Source organism: Rhinopithecus bieti, unplaced genomic scaffold (genome assembly GCF_001698545.2).
Source record: "Rhinopithecus bieti isolate Rb0 unplaced genomic scaffold, ASM169854v2 scaffold_23816, whole genome shotgun sequence".
Classification (NCBI taxonomy): Eukaryota; Metazoa; Chordata; class Mammalia; order Primates; family Cercopithecidae; genus Rhinopithecus; species Rhinopithecus bieti.
Genome location: NW_016811019.1, coordinates 928,128 through 949,247, shown reverse-complemented (window position 1 = coordinate 949,247; position 21,120 = coordinate 928,128). Strand labels below are relative to the sequence as shown.

At 43.2% G+C, this 21,120-nt stretch overlaps 1 protein-coding gene across 3 annotated transcripts; it reads left to right on the top strand.

Annotated features, from left to right (window-relative positions):
• The first annotated feature begins 2,310 nt into the window (after window positions 1–2,310).
• Window positions 2,311–20,171, top strand: WDCP (WD repeat and coiled coil containing). 3 transcript variants are annotated; one of them, XM_017893348.1, is made up of 4 exons: window positions 2,311–2,417; window positions 9,647–11,482; window positions 15,946–16,063; window positions 18,353–20,167. In XM_017893348.1, the coding sequence occupies exons 2-4, from the start codon at window positions 9,665–9,667 to the stop codon at window positions 18,580–18,582; spliced, it is 2,166 nt and encodes a 721-aa protein (XP_017748837.1). In that variant the 5' UTR covers window positions 2,311–2,417; window positions 9,647–9,664; the 3' UTR covers window positions 18,583–20,167. The 3 variants fall into 3 exon arrangements, with proteins under 3 accessions (XP_017748837.1, XP_017748838.1, XP_017748840.1); XM_017893349.1 differs by lacking the exon at window positions 15,946–16,063 and having other exon boundaries at window positions 18,353–20,171; XM_017893351.1 differs by lacking the exon at window positions 18,353–20,167 and having other exon boundaries at window positions 9,647–11,532; window positions 15,946–16,027.
• Window positions 20,172–21,120: the final 949 nt, after the last annotated feature.

Sequence of the window (21,120 nt, the reverse complement as noted above, 5' to 3'; positions counted from 1 at the left end):
GCAAGGGGGCGGCGGGGCGGAGCCGCGCGGAAAGGTGGGGTCGGCCGGGGCGGGGCCCGGGGGAAGGGACCCCGCCTGGCTGTTAGCGAGCCTAGCCCCGCCTGACGACATTAACCCACTGACCGGGGAGCATGGTAAGCACAACCACATCCTCCATCCATCCATCCATTCATTCGCCCATCCGTCCAACACACATTTATTTAGCATCTAATCTGTACTAAGCTCTGGGAAGTCAGCCCGGTCCTACAGACTTGTGGGGGGTGGGGGGCCGGGGGCAAAGGCCGGCAATTAAACCATTATTTTATTTTTTTATTATTTTTTTTTTTTAGAGAGAGAGGATCTTGCTCTGTCGCCCAGGCTGGAGCCCAGTGGCGCGATCATAGCTCACAGCAACCTCGAACTCTTAGGCTCAAGCGATCCTTCTGCCTCAGCCTCCCAAGTAGCTGGGACTAGAGGCTCGAGCAACCACGCCCAGCTAATTTTTTATTTTTTGTAGAAACAGGGTCTCGCTGTGTTGCTATGTAATGAAACCATCACTTTAATTAGATGCGCTCAGTGCCGTGCTGTTCCGAGCGTTGCGGAAGCACCGAAGAGGTTCCTACCCTCGCTAGGCGTCCTGGATCTGTAGGAGCAGAGCTCGGGGAGGGAGGGAGGACACCAGTCATTGCTGACTCTCCCCTATACCCTTAAACCCCTGTTCGCCATCTCATGTAGTTTTGCTCGACGCACATTTATTGGGTACTCAATTTTCAAGGCAAAGAAATGCGCCCTGGGGATACCAATTGAATTAAGACAGGATGGCTGTCTTCCAGGTACTAAATCTGAGAGAGATGGGGACACAGAGTTACCGCATGGAGTGATTAGTGCTGTGGAATGAATGAATGAATATGTAAATGAATTCTACTTTGAGTTCCTCCTCCACCTAAAAAGACATTCAGGAATCTAGAAAAATATTTTTTGGAGGAGGTAATATTTGTTTGAAGGGTAATTGGGACTTTTAAAACTTTTTTCCCCTCGTTATTACCTGCATTGTTCCAAAAATTAATGTGAGGCCGGGCATATCAATTTTTGGAACAATGGCTCACACCTGTAATCTCAACACTGTGGGAGACCGAGGCAGGAGGACTGCTTGAGCCCAGGAGTTCAAGACCAGCCTGGGTAACATAGCAAGATTCCGTCCCTCTCTCTCTCTCTCTCTGTCTCTTTTTTTTTTTTTTGTTGAGACAGAATCTTCACTCTGTCGCCAGGCTGGAGTGCAGTGGCACAATCTTGACTCACTGCAACCTCCGCTTCCCGGGTTCAAGCGATTCTCGTCCCTCAGCCTCCCAAGTAGCTGGGATTACAGGCATGAGCTACCAGCGTCCGGCTAATTTTTAAATTTTTAGTAGAGACAGGGTTTCACCATGTTGGCCAGGCTGGTCTCGAACTCTAGACCTCAGGTTATCCGCCCGCCTCGCCTCCCAAAGTGCTGGGATTACAGGCATGCCATCGTTATTTTTTAAAAAAAAGAAAAGAAAAGAAAAAGAAAAACATAAAAACTGATGTGAAGGTATGATTCTGCTAAGTGGCACTGGAAGATACGCATGGGGAGAAAAGCCTGGCAAACGGGCCCAGAATGAGCCCCAAGGGTGTTCTTCCTCCATTTTCCCATCCCCACTCTCCCGGATGCTTAGCTCCCAGGTGAGGTTGGCTGCATCCCTGAAGGTGGACTGGCTGTGTTGTTCAAGAAAGATGATGGTCAACTGTACTGTGAAGGTCAGGACCTGTAATTCCTCATGCGCTGCTCCGAGATGTGGCCCAGTCTTTCAAGCGTGTAGCTGGTCTAAAGAAGCCTAAGGGATGCACTGACTCCACAGGCTGTGGCCAGAGCAGGCACACTTAGGGTGGGTGTAGAACAGGGATTTGTAGCTGGGACAGGCCCATGAAGCGACTTCGGATGAATGCACAATATTTTGTGTACAGATAAGAACATTTTCCTGGACAGATTTTATCAGATTTTAAAGGTTAAGAAGCCGTGTTGATCCTAGGGCTCCTGGACTCCTTAGACAAGAGAACCCAGGAGAAGTGGGGAAAGAGCTCAAGTGCTTAAGGGAGGGAAAATGTGGCGGGCTTGCAGTCTGTGGTTTCACGGGGACTACAACTCCCAGCCATCCACGCGGTAGAGCCAGAGCTTATTGGCCAGTGGGATGAACCCTCTCCTAATGTGCACATTCAAAAACCAATAGACGGGGCCATCTAGGAGATTGCCTATCCCATCAGAGGACCACTCACCTATCAGAGGACAGATATCACCGCCCACCTATCAGAGGACTGAGGGCCGGTGCTTCCGGTGGCTGACCAGAGCTTCTTATCTGCGGCGGCGTGAGGTTGGGCGGCCACAGGGACAGTGGTGTTTTTGTGAGGCAGTGAGAGCTAAGGTATTTTGTCTCCACTGCTGCCGGGCCTGGCGGGTGTGGGGAGGCCGTAGGGGGTCGGGAGGGAAGTGGACTGGCTCTTGGGGGATGGGGGGCCGGAGGGAGGAGATTCAGGCGAGCAGAGAGGATGAGGAGAATGGGGCGGGCCGCATGTGCGGGGTCGCGGGATGAGGACCGAGCTGGGGGTGGGTGTAAACGAGGGAATATGACTGTGACTAGTGAATAATACTCCTGGGAATATGTCCCAAGGAAGTCATCCAAAGTCAGGAAGTGCTTTAAGCATTAAGACCTCGGTCCCGGCGTTATTTATAGCGGGATAAAGTTGGGTACAGCTAGGAGCAGTCCAGTACATTATGTCACTTCACTGAGTGTATGTGAAGTGGCCTCTAAAACTAATTTGTAAAACTTTTAAATAACATGGGGAAATGCTAATATATAATGTTAAGTGAAAAAACCGTGATACAAAGTTGCACAGTATGACTGAAAAAGTCTGATAGCCAAACTATGCATAGAAGAGTCTAGAGGGATGTAGTAATTTTCTTTGGATGAATGTTTTCTCGTTAACTCTTCTTAATTTTTTCCTGTGTATGATTTTTGTTTTCAAATAAGTGTAAAGGACTTGAAATCATTTTATAGTGGAAATACAATAAACTTGGAAAACAAGTTGGGGGAGGGATATACTTTTGTTTAAACCTGCTGGAAATGCCAGCTCACCTGAATCTCTTGATTCTCATCATGAGTTGTCTTTAAAGAAGATGAAAAACACAATTAAATGGTTATATACTGAGCACCAGCTCGTGGTTTTCTGACCACCTCTCCGGAGACCTGAACTAATACAGTGGTCTTTTCCCTCCTAAAACACCCAGGGTTCTTGATTTCATGTTCTCCAGAAAACTTACACTCGGCCGGGCGCAGTGGCTCAAGCCTGTAATCCCAGCACTTTGGGAGGCCGAGGCGGGCGGATCACGAGGTCAGGAGATCGAGACCATCTTGGCTAACATGGTGAAACCCCATCTCTATTAAAATACAAAAAATTAGCCGGGCGTGGTGGCGGGCGCCTGTAGTCCCAGCTACTCGGAGGCTGAGGCTGGAGAATGGCATGAACCCTGGAGGCAGAGCTTGCAGTGAGCCGAGATCGCGCCACTGCACTCCAGCCTGGGCGACACAGCCAGACTCCGTCTCAAAAAAAAAGAAAACTTACAATCTGGAGATTGTGAAACAATAGGTACACAATTAGTTTCAGGCAAAATCAGTAGCGTTGGGGAATGCCTGAAGGTCATTTAAACCTTGGTCCTCCTGGCCCTCTGATCTTTAACAGTGAGGTTCTCCACCACCTTGACTTTTAATTATTAACCCTGAGTCAACGATTTCCAGATCCTTACCTCTGACTGCCTAAGGTACATTGGTACCATGTAGACATCTTACATGAAGCACATGTTAATTTCAACTGGTCACATACTACACACGTTCCTCCCCTACTGCCGCCGCCCACTCCTCCCCAGCAGGGTCTCACTCTGTCACCCAAGCTGGAGTGCAGTGGTGTGATCATAGCTTACTGTAGCCTTGAACTCCTGAGCTCAAATCCTCTCAGCCTCCAGAATAACTAGGACTGCAGGTGTGTGACACTGCACCCAGCTAATTTTATTTTATTTTATTATTTTTTTCTTTTCTTTTTTATGGAACACTTCACAAATTTGCAAGTCATCCCTGTGCAGGGGCCATGCTACTCTCTGTATCATTTCAATTTTAGTATATGTGCTGCCAAAGTGAGCACCCACCTCATTTTTAAAAATTTTTCTGTAGACTTGGAGTCTCCCTGTGTTGCCTAGGCTGGTCTTAAAATCCTGGCATCAAGTGATACTCCTACCTCAGCCTCCCAAAGTGCTGGGATTACAAGTGTTGGCCACTGTGCTGCACTGCCCTTCCTTTCTCTTTCTTTCTTTCTTTTTTTCTTTTTTTTTTTTTGAGATGGAGTCTTGCTCTGTCACCCAGGCTGGAGTGCAGTGGTGCAATCTTGGCTCACTGCAACCTCCGCCTCCTAGGTTCAAGCAATTCTCCTGCTGCAGCCTCCCAAGTAGCTGGAACTACAGGCACGTACCATCACGCCCAGCTAATACTGTATTTTTAGTAGAGACAGGGTTTCACCATGTTGGCAAGGCTGGTCTCAAACTCCTGACCTCAGGTGATCCGCCTGCCTCAGCCTCTGAAAGTGCTGAAATTATAGGCATGAGGCATCGCACCCAGCCTGCCCTGCCTTCCTTGCCTTTGAAACATGCTCTGGTTAATGATTCAGCAGTTTCTCAAGCTAAAAATCTGGGTGTTATCCTTAATTCTTTTTTCTTCCTCACTGCTTATATTCTATCTGATATCACTGTCTGTTCCATCTGCCTTAGAAGCATCTCCTGAATAATGACCTTCTTTCTCTACTGCAATAGTTGCAAACTTGCTTCACTTTCACTTTGTGGCATTCAAATTACTTGTCAGCTTTCTTCCTTCTCAGGTCCATTCTGCATATTGTCACTCGAATATATGCTGGTTCCCCCAAGATTCCAAATTCCCCAGTATGCCCTTTATGATCAGAGAATAAACTTAGAAAGATATATCAATATCTGATAATATAAGACTTTAAATGCCTTGTTAAGACATTTTGAGGCTTTTTTATATGTACTGTAAATGTGGGGATTCATCAAGGGTGTTTATGCAGAAGAGCAAAATGATCACAGCTGTGCCTTTTTTTTTTTTTTAAAGATAATTCTACCCAACAACACATAGTATGCAGGCTCATTTGGAAAGTAGAGACTGGTATCAAGGGAACCTCTCCTTGTTTTATCCTAATAAAAAGGGAGAAGTCAGAACCTGATCTAACACAGGAGTAGAAAGGAATGGAGCAGAGTTTTGTAATTATTGCGTTTTTGAGAAAAATGTGCCACATTTCTTCTTGTTACTGAAGATGACAATATTAAAATTCATTCTTCTAAAAACCTCAGTAAACTGGCCTGTGCAGTGGCTCACACCTGTAATCCTAGCACTTTGGGAGGCCAAGGCAGGAGGATCACTTGAGGTCAGGAGTTTCAGCCTGGCCAACATGATGAAACCCTGTCTCTACTAAAAATATAAAAATTAGCTGGGCATGGTGTTGGGCGCCTATCCCAGTTCCTTGGGAGGCTGAGGTACAAGAGTCACTTGAACCCAGGAAGTGGAAGTTGCAGTGAGCCTAGATCATGCCACTGCACTACAGCCTGGGTGACGGAGCAAGACTCCATGCCCCTGCCCCCCAAAAAAATAACCTCAGTAAACATTCCCATGTTTGTTTTTCTTTTATTCCCAAATCCTTGTCTTGTGCTACCCTGGCCACACACACCCTCATTGACATTAGACTGAACTTGGTATCCTAAAATATATAAATTGACTTGGATGTAATTGGCCCATTAGGAATTTTCTCTGCCCATGAAAGTGTATCATGCATTATTTATCAATAAAAGTCTTTTTAAAGTATATAAGTAGATATTAGGGGGAAAACATTTATTATCTTTCATAAGACCAGTGGGATAGAGATCACAGTTTTGTTCGTTAGTAATGACAGGACTTTTTTCTCCATTTAGCAAGCTGCTGCAGAACCACTTAATCTGACATTATATATAAAAGCATAATAGACCTTTAAAAAAAAAAAAAAAGTAAAAGATCCTAGGAACAAGGACAAAGCTGGCAAGGAGATATGAGAAATAATTTACAGATAAGCAAATCACCAGGTTGGTAGAGAATACATTTCTTTGGATTTAGAGTCTGAAGACAACTTCTCAAGTTCTGCCTTTGACAGTTAGTAAAACAAGGCTGAAAAATGTCATTTAGATTCAGTGACAGGGAAGCACTGGTGGCCTGGTGAGAGATGTTTTGGAGAAGAGATTGGAATGGAATTCATTTTAAATATATTAGAAGAGAATGAGTGGTGAAAAAAATGAGTACTGCCAGTTTACACAGTTCTTTGATAACTAATAAGGTTAAACATCACTTTATATATGTTTGTAGATTGTTGTGGGGTTTTTTGTTTTGTTTTGTTTTGTTTTAAGTAGAGACAGTATCTTGCTGTGTTGTCCAGGCTGGTCTCTCGTCTCAAACTCCAGGGCTCAAGTGATCTTTCTGCCTTGGCCTCCTAAAGTGTTGGGATTACAGGCATGAGCCACTGTGCCTGGCCAATAGTCATTTTGTTTAGTTTTGTTTTGAGTCCCACTCTGTCGCCCAGGCTACAGTGCAGTGGTGCCATCTTGGCTTACTGTAACATCCGCCTCCCGGGTTCAAGCAATTCTCGTGTCTCAGCCTCCCAAGTAGCTGGGATTACAGGAGTGTGCTATTACTCCTGGCTAATTTTTTGTATTTTTAATAGAAACAAGGTTTCGCCATGTTGGCCAGGCTGGTTTCGAACTCCTCACCTCAGGTAATCCACCCGCCTTTGCCTCCCGAAGTGCTGGGATTAAAGACATGAGCTACCTGGCCCAGTAATTTTTTTTTTTTTTTTTGAGGTGGAGTCTCGCTCTGTCGCCCAGGCTGGGGTGCAGTGCCTCCATCTCCACTCACTGCAAGCTCTGCCTCCCGGGTTTATGCCATTCTCCTGCCGGAGCCTACCAGGCTGGGGCCCGCCACCTCACCTGGCTAGTTTTTTGTATTTTTAGTAGAGACGGGGGTTTCACGTGTTAGCCAGGATGCGGTCCTCGATCTCCTGAGCCTCGTGATCCTCCGGGGTCTCAGGCCTCCCAAAAGTGCATGAGGATATACAGGGCTTGAAAGCCCACTGCCCGCCGGGCCCAGAATTTTTGTTTAGATACTAAAAATTTTTTTTTTTTTTTTTTTTTTTTGGCAGACAGAGTTTCACTCTTGGATCTTTGGTTGGGGCCCCAGGCTGGAGTGCCCATGGCACAAAGATCTCAGGACTCACTGCAACCTTCTGACACCTCCCGGGTATACTGGGTTCAAGTGATTCTCCTGTCTCAGCCTCCCAAGTAGCTTGGCTTACAGGCATGCACCACCATGCCCAGCTAATTTTTTTTTTCTTTTTGAGACAGAGTCTCACTCTGTCACCCAGGTTGGAGTGCAGTGCCTCCATCTCCACCCACTGCAAGCTCCGACTCCCAGGTTCACACCATTCTCCTGCCTCAGTCTCCCTAGTAGCTGGGACTACAGGTGCCCGCCACCATGCCCGGCTAATTTTTTTATTTTTAGTAGAGATGGGGTTTCACCATCTTAGCCAGGATGGTCTCGATCTCCTGACCTTGTGATCTGCCCGCCTTGGCCTCCCAAAGTTCTAGGATTACAGGCATGAGCCACCGCACCAGGCCAATTTTTTGTATTTATAGTAGAGATGGAGTTTCTCCATGTTGACCAGGCTGGTCTCGAGCTCCAGACCTCGGGTGATCTGCCCGTCTCGGCCTCCCAAAGTGCTGGGACTACAGGCATGAAACACCATGTGCGGCCACCCCATTTTTTGTTTAAAAGAAAAGCCATAACATGTAAAATCCTATATATCTTTGTGTCTTTCTTTAACATTTTCAGAGGCTTCACACCAAATTGTTAATGATGCTTTTATCAAGGCCTTGAAATGGGGGAGAGGAGGGGCTAAAGAGGGGCTAGCACAGAGTAGGAGGGAACAGTTTTTTCATTTTTTTTGGAGATAGAGTTTTGCTCCTGTCACCCAGGCTGAAGTGCAGTGGGGCAATCTTGGCTCACTGCAGCCTCCACCTCCTGGGTTCAAGTAATTCTCCTGCCTCAGCCTCACGAGTTGCTGGGATTACAGGTATGCACCACCACACCCGGCCAGTTTTTGTATTATTATAGAGACAGGGTTACACCATGTTGGCCAGGCTGGTCTCAAACTCCTGACCTCAGGTGATCCACCTGCCTCGGCCTCCCAAAGTGCTGGGATTACAGGAGTGAGCCACCGTGCCCAGCCTAAGTATGTACTTCTCTCTTTTTTTTATTTTCTTTTTTTCTTTTTCTTGAGGTGGAGTTTCTCTGATGTTGCCCAGGCTGGAGTGCAATGGCACGATCTCAGCTCCCTGCAGCCTCTGCCTCCCATGTTCAAACGATTCTCCTGCCTCAGCCTCCTGAGTAGCTGGGAGTATGGGCACGCACCACCACACCTGGCTAATTTTGTATTTTTAGTAGAGACGGGGTTTCTGCATGTTGGTCAGGCTGGTCTCAAACTCCCAACCTCAGGTGATCCTTCTGCCTCGGCTTCCCAAAATGCTGGGATTATAGGCGTGAGCTGCCACTCCCAGCCCTAAGCATGTACTTCTTTAGTGATTCAGATGCCTGGGGGAAAAACATTCAGGGTGAAAAAATGAAGATAATACTTGCCTAACCTACTTTACATTATTGTAAAGGATTGTTGTAAGATAAAATGCAATAGGGAATGTGAAAATGTTCTGAAAATTATTAAGTGCTGTTGAATATGATAAAGTAGAAACAGTGATTTTTGAGTGTCATTTCAGTGGAGAGATAAAAGCCACTTTGGAAGGATTTGAAATAATTGCTAATAAAGTCAGAGATGTGCATATCAGTTATTCATTGATTTGGCAGTAAAAGGATGAATAGAATTAGATGATGGAAGAGACTTTTCTCAAATTTTTAATTGGAAAGTTTTCTAACTTAAAAGTTGAAAGTACCATAAATACTAACATAGCCTCAATCTAGACTCAACAATTATTAACATTTTACTATATTTGTTTTCTTCCTGTATGTCTATAGAAAATTTGGTTTTTTTTTTTTTTTTTTTTTTTTTTTTTTTTTAAAAAATTTTGGGTTTTTTTTTTTTTTTTTTTTTTTTTTTTTTTTGTCAAACCATTTGAAAGCACATTGTAGGCATCATGACATTTTACCCCAAGTACTTCAACATGTATATTTTAATAAGGACCTTGTCTTGCATAACCACAATATCATGTTCAGACTTAAGAAAATTAATAACTCTACAATATTTTCTGATATCCATTCCATACTCAGATTTCCCCAGTTCTGAAAGTCTTCATTAGGTAGAAGATTTTGTTTCTTCAAGATCCAAAGTATATACATTGCATTCGCCTGTTATACCTCAGTAGTCTCTTAATTTACAATACTCCCCTGTCCTTTTGTCTCTCCACATTATTAACCTGAGAAGGGGCTAAGCCAGTTGTCTTATAAAATGTCCTGCATTCTAGATTTGTCTAGATTTCTTGTGGTGTAACTTTCCTTCTTAATCATTTCAGGTAACCTTTATCAAAAGGATGGAGCTGGGAAAAGGAAAACTACTCAGGACTGGACTGAACGCGTTGCATCAAGCAGTGCACCCGATCCATGGCCTTGCCTGGACTGATGGGAATCAAGTTGTCCTAACTGATTTACAGCTTCACAATGGAGAGGTCAAGTTTGGGGACTCCAAAGTCATTGGGCAATTTGAATGTGTCTGTGGGTTGTCCTGGGCCCCACCTGTTGCAGATGACACACCTGTTCTACTCGCAGTCCAGCATGAGAAGCGTGTCACTGTATGGCAGCTGTGTCCCAGCCCTATGGAGTCAAGCAGATGGCTGACGTCTCAGACTTGTGAGATTAGAGGATCACTACCTATCCTTCCCCAGGGCTGTGTGTGGCACCCAAAATGTGCTATTCTGACTATGTTGACTGCTCAGGGTGTCTCCATTTTCCCTAATGTGCACTCTGACAATTCCCAGGTAAAGGCAGATATCAACACCCAGGGCCGCATTCACTGTGCATGTTGGACCCAGGATGGCCTGAGGCTGGTGGTGGCAGTAGGCAGCAGCCTGCATTCTTATATTTGGGACAGTGCTCAGAAGACTCTTCACAGGTGCTCCTCCTGCCTGGTGTTTGATGTGGACAGCCACGTCTGCTCCATCACGGCAACTGTGGACTCACAGGTTGCTATAGCCACTGAGCTTCCACTGGATAAGATCTGTGGCTTAAATGCATCTGAAACCTTTAATGTCCCACCCAACAGTAAAGACACGACTCCATATGCTTTACCAGTTATTGGTGAAGTACCCTCTATTGATAAAGAGGCAACTGATTCTGAAACAGATTCTGAAGTATCAGTTTCTTCTTCCTATTTAGAACCTCTGGATCTAACTCACATACATTTCAGTCAACATAAGTCTGAGGGTAATTCTCTTATTTGTCTAAGAAAAAAGGACTACTTGACAGGAACTGGCCAAGATTCTTCACATTTGGTCCTTGTGACTTTTAAGAAAGCAGTTACCATGACAAGAAAAGTCACTATTCCAGGCATTCTGGTTCCTGATCTGATAGCATTTAATCTTAAAGCACATGTAGTGGCAGTGGCTTCCAACACTTGTAATATAATTTTGATCTACTCTCTCATTCCATCTTCAGTCCCAAACATCCAGCAAATTCGATTAGAGAACACTGAAAGACCAAAAGGGATATGTTTCTTGACAGACAAACTATTACTAATTTTGGTAGGAAAACAAAAACTCACTGATACAACGTTTCTTCCTTCTTCAAAGTCTGATCAGTATGCGATTAGCTTGATTGTTAGAGAAGTAATGTTGGAAGAAGAACCTTCAATAACATCAAATGAAAGCCATACTAACTACTCTACTTTCAGTGCTCCATTAAATAAAGCAAATAGAAAAAAGTTAATTGAAAGTCTTTCCCCAGATTTTTGTCACCAAAACAAAGGGCTGTTGCTGACAGCTAATACCAGTAGTCAGAATGGAAGGCCTGGAAGAACACTTATTAAAGAAATCCAGAGTCCTCTGTCTAGTATCTGTGATGACTTCATAGCCCTAGATGCTGAGCCTATTACCCAGCCAGCATCGCTGCCCAGACACAGCAGCACACCAGACCACACCAGCACACTGGAGCCTCCTCATTTGCCTCAAAAAAAGAACTTACAAAGTGAAAAGGAAACTTACAAGCTGTCTAAGGAAGTGGAAATTTTATCTAGGAACCTGGTTGAAATGCAGCGGTGTCTTTCTGAACTCACAAACTGTCTGCATAATGGGAGGAAATCCTCTTCAGTGTATCCACTCTCTCAAGATCTTCCTTACGTTCACATCATTTACCAGGTAAATTCTCCTTTGAGGAACTACCACTATACATAAAGCTCCTGCAGCCGGTGAGTACCGCAAGAAACATATTGATGAGGAAGATGGTGCTCTAACTGAACTTCACTAAGCTGGGCATGTTGTTACAGGCAAGTTGGTACACCTTTGCAGGTTGGTTGGTTTTTAGCTTGCCAACCAAATAGGCACACATATCAGTCTACATCATGATTTTACCAGGTGCATGGTGTGGAAAAATAAATGTCTGCAATAATTCTTTATATTTCGAAAAAAAATTAATCATGTTAATTCATTGTGACAACCTTTTCCTTATATAATAGAGATACTCCTCCACTTATAAAAAAAGTTATGTTGCTGGGTGCCATGACTCACCCCTGTAATCCCAGCACTTTGGGAAGCCGAGGTAAGTGGATCGCCTGAGGTCAGGAGTTCGAAACCAGCCTGACCAATGTGGTGAAACCCTGTCTCTAATAAAAATATAAAAAGTAGCCGGGCATGATGATGGACGCCTGTAATCCCAGCTACTTGGGAGGCTGAGGCAGGAGAATCACTTGAGCCCGGGAGGGAGAGGTTTCAGTGAGCTGAGACTGTGCCACTGCACTCCATCCTGGGCAACAGAGACTCCATCTCAAAAAAAAAAAAAAAGGAAAAGGTTATGTTCATTTAAAATGTTTTGATGCATTTCTTTATGCATACATATCCAAACATTATACAAATGGGATCATATTATACATGTTTTTATCATGGACACTTTCCTTCTATATAAAGTATGGCCTTGCCCCATCGTCCCCTTAATCTGCTGTAACCAGCAGCTTAACATGATCCTTTCGTGACTTTCTTCATGCTTATATGATCTAACACAGGTCTTTGTGTACATAGATATATAGGTATGTGAGAGTCATTGTTTTTACAAAAATGGGGTGATATGCACTCTTCACTTCTTACTGAGAGTATGCTCTTTATTTAGCCATTCCCTTGTTGATTGACATTCACTTTGTTTTTAGTTTTTAGCTACTCCAAATAATGCTGCAGTAGTACTCTTATATGTATCCATTCGTGTTAGTACCTTTATTTCTGTTGGATTTGTTCCCAGAAGTAGAAATGCAAATTTGAAGAGTATATGTGTTTCTACTTTTAATAGAGTTGCCAGATTGCCTGTCAAAGATTTTTACTTAACAATGCATCATCACACGCCCATCAGCTATGTATAAGGCTGTCCTTTTCCTCATATGTCACCAATCTGATCAGTGATCCCCCTGCTTCAGCCTCTTGAGCAGTTGAGACCACAGGCACATGCCACCACAGTTGGCTAATTTTTTTTTTTTTTAAGCAGAGACAGGATCTTGCTATGTTGTCTAGGCTGATCGTGACCTCCTGGGCTCAAGTGATCGTCTTGCCTCAGCCTCCAAAAGTGCTGGGATTACAGGTGTGTGCCACTGCATGTGGCCCCAACCCTACATTTTTTTGAAGAGGATTTTTGCCACATTAACTACATGAAGTTTTCAGTAATAGAGTTTTACTTTTTTTTAATTAAAAAACTTTTTTTTACTTTTTTTTTTTTTAAACTATAGAGACAAGGTCTTGCTATGTTGCCCAGGCTGGTTTGGAAGCCCTGGGCTCAAGCAGTCCTCCTGCCTCAGCCTCCCAAAGCGCTGGGATTATAGGTGTGAGCCACTGCACCCAGCATACTTTTGATTTTTTAAAAAATTATTTTATTTATAAATGTGATGACTGGTTTGGATTTCTTTCCTACTATGACTTTTTAAAGAATTTTTTTTTAATTTTTCTTCTTTTTTTTTATAGGTAATTCATTTATTTGGTTTAAAAGCAAAACTGTATTTTAATAAAACTGTATACTAAGAACTCTTACTCCTACCCCATGTGTCTTCAGCCTGTTCTCCTTTCCTGCTTTAGGTAACCATTTTTATTTTTATTTCTTTATGCGGATACTAGGAGACTTTAGTTATGTATTTTTATTTCCTATATACACCTTTTCATTTTCCATTCAATAGTATGTCCTAGAGAGCTCTTCATATGAGCACATAGAGCTCTTTTTTCATCTTTTTTTCCACAGCTGCATAGTATTTTTTTTCCTAATTACAAAAGTAATATATACTTGTTGAAGAAAAAAATTTAACCATTACAGAAAGTAAAAATTTTCCATAATCCAACCTTTAGAGAAAATCACAGATATAGTTAGATATTAGATGTTAGATGTAAATATTGCCATATTTTTTCTGTATCTAATAAAAAACTTTAAATTTATTTTAAAATATATTGTTTTAAAATTTTCTTTAAATAGGCTATGTTACTTGCAAACAATAATACATCTTTTGTATTTAAAACATTTATAAATGTAAAATTTTATATTTTTAAAAACTAAGGTTAAAACAACCATGTTTGGTCAGGCATGGTGGCTTCAACCTGTAACCCCAGAACTTTGGGAGGCCAAGATGGGTAGATCGCTTGAGTCCAGGAGTTCGAGACCCGCCTGGGCAGCATGGCAAAACCCCGTCTCTTCCAAAAAATAAAAAAATTAGCCAGCCATGATGGCACCCACCCATATTCCCAGTTTCTTGGGAGGCTGAGGTGTGAGGATCACCTAAGCTGAGGAGGTTGAGGCTGCAGTGAGCTATAATCATGCCACTGCACTCCAGCCTGGGAAACAGAGCAAGGCTCTGTCTCAAAAAAAAAAAAAGAAAAAAAGTTTTCTTGCCCTTTCAATTCCTCAGTTTTTTAGTTTATAGTGATGTAATCCAACTAAGCTGTTGTCAGTAGTTATCTCTGGAGGATAGAATTGTGGGGACTTTACTGTCTGCATTATATTTTTCTGTTATACTTTTATTTTATTTTATTTATTTTTAGATACAGCCTCCCTTTGTCACCCAGGCTGGAGTGCAGTGGCGCGATCTTGGCTCACTGCAACATCCGCCTCCTGGGTTCAAGCGATTCTCGTGCCTCAGCCACCCAGGTAGCTGGGATTACAGGTGTGCACCTCTACGCCCAGCTAATTTTTGTATTTATAGTAGAGACGAGGTTTCACCATGTTGGCCAGGCTGGTCTCAAACTCCTGACCTCAAGCGATCCACTGGCTTTGGCCTCCCAAAGTGCTGGGATTAGGCATGAGCCACCACACCTGGCCCTATTATACTTCTAAAAAATTGATCATATCTTCCTTTTGTAATGAGAAAAGTAAAAGTTAAAAAAACAAAATAATCAAAAGCAAGAAATAGTTTCCCCTGTAATTTCAAAAGTTACATTTCATAAGAGGTGAAATAAACGATTCGTTGTTTTTGACTTTTACAGTTTATTCCTGTGACTTCATTTAAAAATATTAGTGGGGTGCAGCACACCAACATGGCACAGGTATACATATGTAACAAACCTGCACGTTGTGCACATGTACCCTAGAACTTAAAGTATAATAATAATAATTAAAAAAAAAATTAGTGGACATATTCTTGGAATGGTTCATCCTACCACAATGACGTATAATTTATTTTCTTTTTACAAGATGGGGTCTTGCCATGTTGCCCAGGCTGCTCTCCAACACCTGGGCTCAAGCAATCCATATCCTTTGGTCTCCCAAAGTGCTTAACAACAAAATAAATTAGACATATAACTTATACAACTGTCCTTTATTTTTATTTATTTATTTATTTATTTTTTTTGAGATGGAGTCTGTCTCTGTCACCCAGCCTGGAGTACAGTGGCGCCTTCTCAGCTCACTGCAACCTCTGCCTCCTGGGTTCTGGTGAGTCTCCTACCTCAGCCTCCCGAGTAGCTGGGACTACAAGCGTGTGCCACCACGCCTGGCTAACTTTTTTATTTTTTGTAAAGACATGGTTTTGCCATGTTGCCCTGACTGGTCTTGAACTCCTGGGCCCAAGTCATCTGTCCATCTTACCCTCCCAAACTTTTGGGAGTAGGGGGTGAGCCACTGTGCCCAGCCAGTGTTTAATGACTTTACAAGTTACAAATCATTTATTTTTATTAGTGCTTTTTCTAAGCTGTATGAATTTTGACCACGGTTTGTTTATTTTATGTAAATCCTCTGCTACTCTACCACTTAGGACACTCAGCATTTTTTTCCCTAGTAAACCATGAAGTGTCTAAGCTATATCTGAAACAGCCAAGCAGCTGTTCTCACCGTCAGATTGTGTCTCTCAGGGTGCTGTCCATCCTCCTTTTAGTGTTATTAGTTGCATTCTAGGAGAGCCAGTTCCTAATGATGAAGAACCCTGAGGAAAGAGTAGAACAAAAGGAAAAATAAATTAAGGCTGTTTTATTTGGATTTTTTTAGTTGTATTAAATAATGCAGCAAAGAGCTCATTAAAACTGAAGTCCAGTTGATTAGTGGTAATAGATAAGTTTTTTTTGAAAAGTATTTACACATTCCTTTTTCAAAAAATGTTAACTCCATTATTTCTGCAATCAGTTTAACAACTTTTATTTTTTATTTGCAGAAACCTTATTATCTAGGTCCTGTTGTTGAAAAAAGAGCGGTGCTTCTCTGTGATGGTAAACTAAGGCTCAGTACAGTTCAGCAGACTTTTGGCCTTTCTCTCATTGAAATGCTGCATGGTAGGTCATGTTCAGAAATTGACCCTACCTAACATCCTTGCCTCCCCCACCATCTATTTTAACTACGCCAGTAATGAAAATGAGGGGTACCAACCATGCAGTAATTCTAGATGGTTAACAAGTAATTTATTACTATTATTATTATTATTATTATTGAGATGGGGTCTTGCTGTGTTGCCCAGGCCACAGTGCCGTGGTGTGATCATAGCTCACTGCAGCCTCGAACTCCTGATCTCAAGCAATCCTCCCATCTGAGACTCCTACCTAGCGAGAACTATAGGTGTTCACCACCATGCCCAGCCAAGTTTTTTTTTATTTTTTACTTTTTTTTGGAGATGTAGTCTTGCTCTGTCACCCAGGCTGGAGTGCAGTGGCGCAGTCTCAGCTCACTGCAACCTCCGCCTCCCTGGTTCAGGCAGTTCTCCTGTCTCAGCCTCCTGAGTAGCTGGGACTACAGGCACACGCCGTCACACCTGGCTAATTTTTTGTATTTTAGTAGAGACGGGGTTTCACCGTGTTGCGCAGGCTGGTTTCTAACTCCTGAGCTAAGGCAATCCGCCCCCCTTGGCCTCCCAAAATGCTGAGATTACAGACATGAGCCACTGCACCCGGCCTCAGCCAAGTTAAAAAAAAATTTTTTTGTAGATAATGGAATCTCACTCTGTTGCCCAGGCTGGTCTTGAACTCCTGACCTCAAGTAATCCTCCCACTTTGGCCTCCCAAAGTGCTATGATTACAGGCATAAGCCACCACACCCAGCCTTAAGTGTTATTAATTGCCTACTATATACCCAGGCCTAGTATAGGTGCCAAAACATATGGAAAATATACACCCTGTCCTTAGGGAACTTACAGCCCAGCTGGAAAAGTTAAATGTACATATGAAAAAATTAGAAAAGAGTTACAAAGCAGTATATAACAATTGCAAGAAAGTAATAGAAAGCCTCATTTATTTATATTGCACTAAAATGTAATGATCATAGCAGCATTGCAGAATATTTCTTTCTTTTTTTTTTTTTTTTTGAGACCGAGTCTCGCTCTGTCACCCAGGCTGGAGTGCAGTGGCATGGTCTTGGCTCACTGCAACCTCTGCCTCCTGGTTTCAAGTGGTTCTCCTGCCTCAGTCTCCCGAGTAGCTGGGACTACAGGTGTGTGCCATCACGCCTGGCTAATTTTTTGTATTTTTGTTAGAGACGGGGTTTCACCATGTTAGCCAGGATGGTCTTGATCTCCTGACCTCAAGATCTGCCCACCTTGGCCTCCCAAAGCGGTGGATTATAGGCGTAAGCCACCACACCCACCCTACAGAATATTTCTTTGAAGAATTGTCATTCTAACATGGAGTAAACATGGATGTTCAAAGGATACTCCTAAGTGGCAAGGGACTGAGTCATACCAGATTCATCAGATGTGGTGCATGGTTGTTTTCTTATGCCTCATTCTTGTAACAGTAGCCGCCATATTGAACATCAAGTATCATTTCATTTTTTCCCCTTTTTCCCCTACATGACCCTAAGTAATGCCCAGTCTTCCTAATACCCCATTCTCTGTAACATCTGATAAGGATTGAGTTGAAATTATCAACTACTGTATTCCTTCACTCAGAAAAAAAAAAAATTGTAGTCATATGTTTCTTTTTTTTTTCTTTTTGAGACGGAGTCTTGCTCTGTTGCCCAGGCTGGAGTGCAGTGGCTGAATCTCAGCTCACTGCAAGCTCCGCCTCCCAGGTTTACGCCATTCTCCTGCCTCAGCCTCCCGAGTAGCTGGGACTACAGGCGCCCGCCACCTCGCCCTGCTAGTTTTTTGTATTTTTTAGTAGAGAGGGGTTTCACCGTGTTAGCCAGGATGGTCTCCATCTCCTGACCTCATGATCCGCCTGTCTCGGCCTCCCAAAGTGCTGGGATTACAGGCTTGTAGTATATATTATTATTATGATGAAACATATGACTACAGGCTGGGCGCGGTGGCTCAAGCCTGTAATCCCAGCACTTTGGGAGGCCGAGACGGGCGGATCGCGCGGTCAGGAGATCGAGACCATCCTGGCTAACATGGTGAAACCCCGTCTCTACTAAAAAATACAAAAAACTAGCCGGGCGAGGTGGCGGGCGCCTGTGGTCCCAGCTGCTCGGGAGGCTGAGGCAGGAGAATGGCGTAAACCTGGGAGGCGAAGGTTACAGTGAGCTGAGATCCGGCCACTGCACTCCAGCCTGGGCGACAGAGCAGGACTCCGTCTCAAAAAAAAAAAGAATAATATATACTAAATTGCCTATGTATGTATTTTTATTTGCAGATTCCCACTGGATTCTTCTCACTGCTGACAATGAGGGCTTTATCCCGTTAACCTTCACAGCCACACAGGAAATAATCATAAGAGATGGCAGCCTGTCCAGGTCAGATGTCTTCAGAGACTCTTTTTCTCACAGTCCAGATTCTGTTTCTTCTCTTAAAGTCTTTACAGGCCTTGCTGCCCCCAGTTTAGATACCAGTGGCTGTTCTAACCATGTAGATGGCATGGCCTGATATCTGCAGTGTCCTTGCTGTGTAGCTCTTCAGATGAGACCATTACAAACAAGGCCTGCTTGCCACTGTGGACACTCACCAATGAGACTTGCACTGCACTCGGGCGAAGCACTTGCCATGGTTGACTCCCCTGGTTTCCCCCCGTTTCCCCTGGGCTGAGGCTCATTGCTGTGTAGCAGAGCTCAGTCTTTATTCGATGGCTCCGAAAGTGGTGTTTATGTATTCATGACTGTGTGGTTTTGACTAAGGGCAGAATTCCCAGAACAAAACAATATTATGGTGTCATATGGATTGTTTTATGGTTTCTCTGAGGCTTTGTGACCCTTGTCCAAAGCTGCGTTGAAGCTGTCTTAGGAGCACTTCAAAGATACCTCGGCATTGTTATAGGTCTTTTTCTGAGCTTCAAGAGGAGGGTGAGGAGTCTGCTGGGGGGCATGTGCTCTAGCATATTAACCTCAAACCAGCAAGAATTAGCAGAGCTCAAAGGAGGACCAGAAACCCACTGGCTTCTGCTCCCAGGAACAGGAAGTGGCTCTGATGTTGCCTGGACCTCCCAGAATTTAAACCTAACACTCTTGCTTCCTTAACACATTCTGGCTGACAAAGGTCCAGGTACTCTTCAAAACTGACCCTGGGAAAATTTTGAATGAAATTTCAAGGGAATTTGTCCCCTCTGGGCTCCACTGAGATTGTGCCGGTGCTGCTAGCACACTATCGAGCCCAGGCGAGTCCTACTGCAGGATCTTGTGCTGTGGCCACTCATGAGTGTCCCTGAAATACCTTTTTTTTTTTTTAATCCAGTTTTGGGATCATACAAGTTTTCTGTTTTTCTCCCAGTAGTCAGCTCCCTTAGTTAACTTGTCACTTTAATTTGATATTTTTATTTTCTCTCCTTTCAAATCTTAGAGACCAGCAGAGAATCTGGGAGAGAAAGTATTTCAGGATGTTGGAAATTTGACTGAATCTGAGGTAGTTTTAAAAAGTGCCATTTTGTTTCACTTATGGGCTAAAGTATCAGCTTAGTCAGGTAAGAGCCCTGACCCCCTTCAGATGGACACAGTACTTCTCACTGCCTTCAGATGGAATCACAGATTTCAGTCACGGCAGCATGACAAATTGATCAGTGTGTGGCTAGGCATCTGCAGATAAATTGTTTCAGCTGTAGAAGCTCCATTAGCATATACACTTCCTTTTTCCCCCTTCCTTTAAAATCATCTGGAAAGAAACTTATTTTGTGCCCTTGGGGACTCCTGTCTGTCTGTTACAGTTTACCAAGATGGAGCTGGGTTAGGAAAGAAGTGGGGGCCTATTTTGTGGTTCAAGTGCACTAGACAGCTGCTGGGGTAATGGAAGCAGAGGCAATGTCTGTAATCAGCTGTGGGAGAGCGGTAACTGAGAACAGTCTGGGGCCTCCACTTGGAAGTATCTGGGGTGTAATGAAATCACAATTATCTTGAAGCCTAAGAGGGGACTACAGGACTGTTAACTAAGATAATGTAGGCGCCTAAAAGGGTATGTTACAATCACCATTTCTCAGGTCAAAATACTGTGAATAAGTCTTCAATAAAATCACTAATGGTTATTGTGGCTGTTTTGGATGTTTTGGTAGTATTTTCTTTGTGATTATTGCTGCTATAGAGGAACCGGCAATAATCTTGAAGTTATATATGCATATGTTGTCTGTATTCCTTCTTCGGGTGGACAGTCCAGAATATAAATGATTCTTTACAACAAATCTGATTCCATGACAACTCTCATACAAGAGATGTTTCCTTGGCCTCTGCTATTATTGCAGTCACTGGAACAATAGAAAATGATCCCATATTTGCTGGCTTTGAAGGCAGGGAGAGAAGAGCTAAATTCTTCAAAGTATTGTTTAATGTTCTACTGAAAATATTTATCATAAAGATATTTTTACAAATCCCATTTTGCATTCAAGTTTTTCTAAATTCTGAATGGGTATTATGTGATACATATTACATATATATGTACATAAGGTATAGGAAGGCTTAAATAATAACATGAGGCCAGGTGCAGTGGCTCACGCCTGTAATCCTAACACTTTTGGAGGCCAAGGCGGGTGGATCATGAGGTCAGGAGATCGACACCATCCTGGGCTAACATGGTGAAACCCTGTCTCTATTGAAAATACAAAAAATTAGCCAGGCGTGGTGGCGGGCCCCTGTAATCCCAGCTACTTGGGAGGCTGAGGCAGGAGAATCACATGAACCCGGGAGGCAGAGGTTGCGGTGAGCCGAGACTGTGCCACTGCACTCCAGCTTGGGCGACAGAGCGAGGAGAAAAAAAAAAAAAGAAAAAAATATATATATAAAATAAATAAATAAATAAAATGAACCACCCATGGCCTAACTGAAGAACCAGAACATGACCAGAAACCACTCAAGCTGCTGTCCCTCCTTGTTCCTGTCTCCATAGCTTTGCCTCAGATGTAACTATCCTGATTGTTGTAATTATCAGTTCTTCATTCCTTTTCTTTCTTTATAAAAGGAGTTTTACAACCACATATATTGGCTGAAA

Bases quoted from the DNA above. Each gene is read 5' to 3' on its own strand.
- WDCP (XM_017893348.1), top strand. From the start codon at position 9,665: ATGGAGCTGGGAAAAGGAAAACTACTCAGGACTGGACTGAACGCGTTG. The intron at 11,483-15,945 runs GTAAATTCTCCT...TTTTATTTGCAG, and splicing joins ACGTTCACATCATTTACCAG to AAACCTTATTATCTAGGTCC. The intron at 16,064-18,352 runs GTAGGTCATGTT...TTTTATTTGCAG, and splicing joins TCTCATTGAAATGCTGCATG to ATTCCCACTGGATTCTTCTC.